At 38.5% G+C, this 5,201-nt stretch overlaps 1 protein-coding gene across 1 annotated transcript; it reads right to left on the bottom strand.

Annotated features, from left to right (window-relative positions):
• Positions 1–1,817: 1,817 nt before the first annotated feature.
• LOC145768662 (uncharacterized) lies at positions 1,818–2,856 on the bottom strand. Its single transcript, XM_082580223.1, has 3 exons — positions 2,556–2,856; positions 2,207–2,325; positions 1,818–1,914 (listed from the first exon to the last, which is right to left on the bottom strand). The coding sequence occupies exons 1-2, from the start codon at positions 2,785–2,787 to the stop codon at positions 2,213–2,215; spliced, it is 345 nt and encodes a 114-aa protein (XP_082436349.1). The 5' UTR covers positions 2,788–2,856; the 3' UTR covers positions 1,818–1,914; positions 2,207–2,212.
• Positions 2,857–5,201: the final 2,345 nt, after the last annotated feature.

Raw genomic sequence — 5,201 nt, 5'->3', positions numbered from 1 at the left:
CAACAACAACCACGCATGTGATATTTGGAAGGCATGGCTAAATAGTAGAAACTGATATAACTTATTACAGGACGTTGTCACATTTTAACGTTTATATTACAGAAAAATATTCCATTCCTTGATAAATCTTCCAATTTGTCAATCCTCAGTTGATTTGATTTATATTTAACTTCCATTCATAAAAACAAAGAAGCCTGGCATTTTCCACCATCGTACTGTAGTATGCATGGTGTTAGCAATAGCATTGCAGCACTTATTACTGACGGTAGCTCGTAAAACTACTTAAATATAGACTACAATTATATAAATACAAACTTACCAAATTACATTTTTTTATTTTCAGATCAAGAAAGGCATTTTTTTCGTTTTTTCCACTTCAATTAAACTGAGCGGCCAGATCGTAATTCATTAAAAGTCGCATAACTCTCCACACAGTTTCTGTACATTTTCATCCAACCGTTGTTATTTTCCATTGCTGTTAAATGAACATCCACACGTTACTCAATAGTCAGTTTAGAACTGAACAAGGTAACAAGCGAAGTCTAGATCGTGAACTCAAACCAAACAACCACACGTTCTATATATTGGTTAATCGTTAGGTTATTCTTTAAAAATCATCATAAATTGGTTTAATAAACATGATTCTATTTTACAAACTAAATTATTTCTGCACACAAAATGTATGTGGAAGCATTTAGAGCAAAACAAACAAGTTTTAAAAATTGAAACTGAGCAGTAGAATAGTTAAAAGCCCAGACAGCAAAATCTGTCATTTTTACATTGGTTCAATGTCCGCAGACGTCACATCAATGTAAAAATGACGGGTTTTGCTGTCTGGGAGGTTCTAATCTTTTTTGAGTATGATTTACTGTAGTTACCACCTGCAAAGCGAAAACAAACATGTAACTAATATGACAACAGTTACTTTATAGGTGCAATAACAAATATTTTGTCAACACGTCATGTTAGAATTTAACTGATCGGTTGTTGCATGACATAAGACTGGTGTAGCCATGTCGGAATAGGATTGCATGTACCTATTCCGACATGGCCTACCACACATGTAGCTTGTGGCATAAAAGTGTATAACAAATGAGTACAGTGACTTACAATAGCTGCCAAAACATCCGCATCTTCTTCTAACTTTTCTTCCAGATCAAAAAGAGAGCGTTTGTTAGCTTGCTTAAATCTTCATGTAATTAAGGTTAAAACACAACAGACTAGGACACAGTTCCCTCTTTCGACACTTTCTTACATGCTGTAGGCGTAATCGGGTACAGCAAAATAAGTGCAAAGTAAGCTTTATTGTACAGCAGTCTACCACTCTACCCAATAACTGAACAAGCGCAAATGACAATTAATCAAACAAACAGGCTCTTCAAATCAAATCAACCGCGTGTTTGAAATGGCACGTGACTTCAATCAAGCGCAACTAAACGGTATGATGGCGAAATTTTTCTAATCAAGCGCGAAGCTCGGCCTTTCGTACGAAACCAACACCATCTGACGAAACTCGACGGCGCGTTGCCAGCGGAAAGCGAGCGAAAATCGGAAGCGCGTCTCTCGCTCGAAAGTCGACGGCGCGAAGCTAGCAGAAAACACTCACATTGGCGACATCGAAAATCGTTAGCTGTAGGACAGCGCCTGACTGGCGAATATCGTCATGACTTTAAAGAAAAAAAATCATGACGATATTCGCCAGTGAGGCGCTGTCCTACAGCTAACGATTTTCGAAGTCGCCAATGTGAGCGCTCGTCGCCCTGATGACGCCAGCTGCACGCCGACTATTGCTACCTGGGGAGCTTCTTATATTTTCACATTTATTAGAAACAAGCTACATCAAATCGTATTGACAGATGGATATTCATTGCACATCAGCAGCTTTTTCTTGCGTATCTTTATCATTCTGAATTCCTGCAAATGAAACAAAAATACTTAATTCAAGAGGGCTGTTTGGCAACAGTGTAGGATTTTGATCAGTTGTTGTCCAGGATAATACGAAGTTAATTGACAATCTGCAATATCAATGTAATATCCATGGTAATATCACTCTCTCCAACGTGCGTGACAAAAAACTTATCATTCGATTCTGCGCCACGCAGAGCGATAATCAAGTTCCAATACATTCTAATTGCGTGTACAGATAGTTATTCAACAACTAAAGCAACACATTCGCAGTTGTCTTTCAAACATACAACAAGCTCACCAAAAGTTAGTTTTTGCCGTTTTCGGCCACCTTGCCTGTCCTTCCAATTTCGAAATCACTCTGAAACTCTTCATCAATTTGCTGCACGGCAGCAGCTTTGTCGTGCGCCATCACCATGTCTAATCATGAAAGTAAAAAAAGAAGTGTTAAATCAGTATATACTGTAAATGCCGACATAGCCTACTAACCACCATGTTCGTTGTTCACATCAATGCGAGTACACCACTAAAACATTTTCATACATTACTCAATACTCTTCACAATTACATCATACATTAATCAAAAGAGCAAAATGGCATAGTTATGACATAATCATTTAGTCGTAGTAGAAACATTTATCCGTACTCACCAAGAACAACCTTTTTCAGATTCTTTTTTAAACAATCAAACGAGTGCTTAGACTTCACGATGTTTTTTTTTCTTTCTTTGTTCTCGACATGACTTGAACTGTGTTGTGTTCGATAATAATAGTTGGAATAAGTCCACTGATACAATCGCTTGCATTTTTGCCAACAACTTAACTTAAATTTGCCACCTGCAAAATGTAAATCGAATGTAATGACAGGGGTTTCATCCATCATATTAAAAAGCTTCAGCACTTGTTACAGAAATTTTCGACTGTTACAAATGACAGCCAACGTTTAAAGTTTTATTTGGGATTCCAGTCGTGTGTTGCGTATGTAGGTCGCAGTGTAGGCTACTGTAGGCTATGTTGTCGCAATGGGCGCAAAATAAAACATGTTATTATTATTATTATTCAGTTGACGGCTATGAAAGCTACATTTGCAAATACTCTACAACCATCACAGACCTATCCACACGACATAAAAATACAAACACATTCAAGCAGTCAGGCAAACACTGCCGGAGCAGCAAAATCAAAGATTGAGCATAACCCTACACATGTTGTGGGACATCACAAGCTCTGCTACTTTGGTGATATCTTCTTAGCACTCATCTAGGAGCACTGGCACTAAATTTGTCACGAGAATATTTCATATGAAAGTTTTCCATTGGTCATTGAGTTTTATAACTTTCTCTAAATGGAGTTTTATAACTTTCTTTGAATTGTGTAAACGTAGCCTAGTGACAAAAACGACTTTACACAATTATTTCAGGTTCAATGAATAAAAGACATTCACTTACCAGGTTTTCATAAACATTGTCGAAAGTCATTCCTATAGTTTCATTTTGATCATTTCTAAAACTTCTTTCGGCTCATTTCTAATTGATCATTTCTAAAACTAATATCTCAGTTGAATTCGATTTTTTATATTTTCGATGCAAGAAGCGAAAATTCCTCTTAGCGCTGTTCACATAAGCATTGTGCTTTCGGCTCTCCACGTAATTGTGTATTGCGCACAACCGCCATGCTTGAACAGTCGAAGTGAATCGAGTGACGTCATAATCCCTTTAGCAAAGGATTACGTCATGGCCTTTGTCTTCCTTCATCAAAACAAACCAAGTTCTTCTGCTAAATTGCATCTCCTCACGTTGATATAACACATCGCCGCATTCTAAAGCTTTGTTGCCTATTTCACTTCAACACGTCATATTGCCCAGTCAAAGTTTAAGTAGTGACGTCATAATGGAGTTTTCACAACAATTATTGTGCCTGCAGTGTTTTTCTATGCACCGCGGGAGGAGAAAAAACGATTTGCCGGATCGTTGAAAGTAAAAGTAGCAATCGTTTTGTGAAATCTCGCTTCAAGAAATTGAGGAGAGATTTCGACGCAACATGACTGCTCCTGAAGCTGGGAATTGCCCACCAGTAGCGGTGTCAGGGGAGTTCAGGGAGTACTTTTGAACTCGGGCCCTGGATAATGTTAGGAGCCCGTAACTTCTTCAAGGTGTCCGGAAAAACAAACAAACTACCGGGTATATTTAGATGTAGTGCGTTATTTTTAAAACTGTTTAGAGGCCCAAAGATCTCATTGGTACCGGGCCCAAATTATCTTCTCACTGGCCTGGTCTGTAGCAAATGATGGTGTACATTTGCATAAATTGAAAGAAAACTTTAGAATAGTTGTTCAACTGGCACAACGTTGGCAACATTTCTAACCGATGCTTGCTCACAGAAACATATTTTTAAACAAAACCGCATAAAAAAGGTTTGTAGGCTATTGATATTTTAAAAAATGGAAATAAGTAATAAAAGCATTGGCTACACTTCTGACCAACGCTGGTCTTAAATATTCATAGTATACTTGTACCGGTACGGCATCAGAAAATAATAACAGCATTGATAGCCTATTATTAAAATTGTAGCAAAATGATGGCATACATTTGCATAATTTGAAAGAAAACACCAAAATTGTTATGAATTGGCACAACGTTGGCAATGCTTCTGACCGATGTTAGCCAATCACACAACTGTGTTTTGAAGCAATACCACATGAAAAGAGGTTTGTGTTTCTCGGCAGCCGATTTGTAGCAAGAATTGACAGCGATAGACACGTGTTTCGCCTATGAGGCTGGGCTCATCAGTATCGCACCGTATTCTGCCACAAATTTATTCGACCACCGCTTTACCAGTCAGTTTAACTCTTATCTTTGTGGAAACAAAGAAAGAGCCAACAAAACCAGCAGGCGCCAGGGCAGAGGACATTGTGAAGAAAGGGGCGTAACACGTGTCTATGGGCGAAACACGTGTCTATCGCTGTCAATTCTTGCTACAAATCGGCTGCCGAGAAACATATTGTTGATTGGATGGTCTGAATGGCTAGCGTGGAAGCTACACCGTTATGGTTGGCGAATCGCAGCTGCTCGCTGTACTAGTGAGTGCTCAGCCTTGTGCTGATAGCCGGGAAGAACGCCCCTTTCTTCACAAAAGAGGTTTGTGTTAGTATTTTTCAAGTTTAAAACAAATAAGCTTAAACCTGAAATAAAATCTTTGAGATCTTTTTGAACGCTTAATAAGAAGTATTGAAATTGTTGGCGTATTGTTGGCAATGTTGGACGAAATTGCCGACCTTGTGCCCTCACATCCAGCATA

Source organism: Aplidium turbinatum, chromosome 1 (assembly GCF_918807975.1).
Source record: "Aplidium turbinatum chromosome 1, kaAplTurb1.1, whole genome shotgun sequence".
Classification (NCBI taxonomy): domain Eukaryota; kingdom Metazoa; phylum Chordata; class Ascidiacea; order Aplousobranchia; family Polyclinidae; genus Aplidium; species Aplidium turbinatum.
This window is presented reverse-complemented; position numbering and strand designations above follow the sequence as displayed.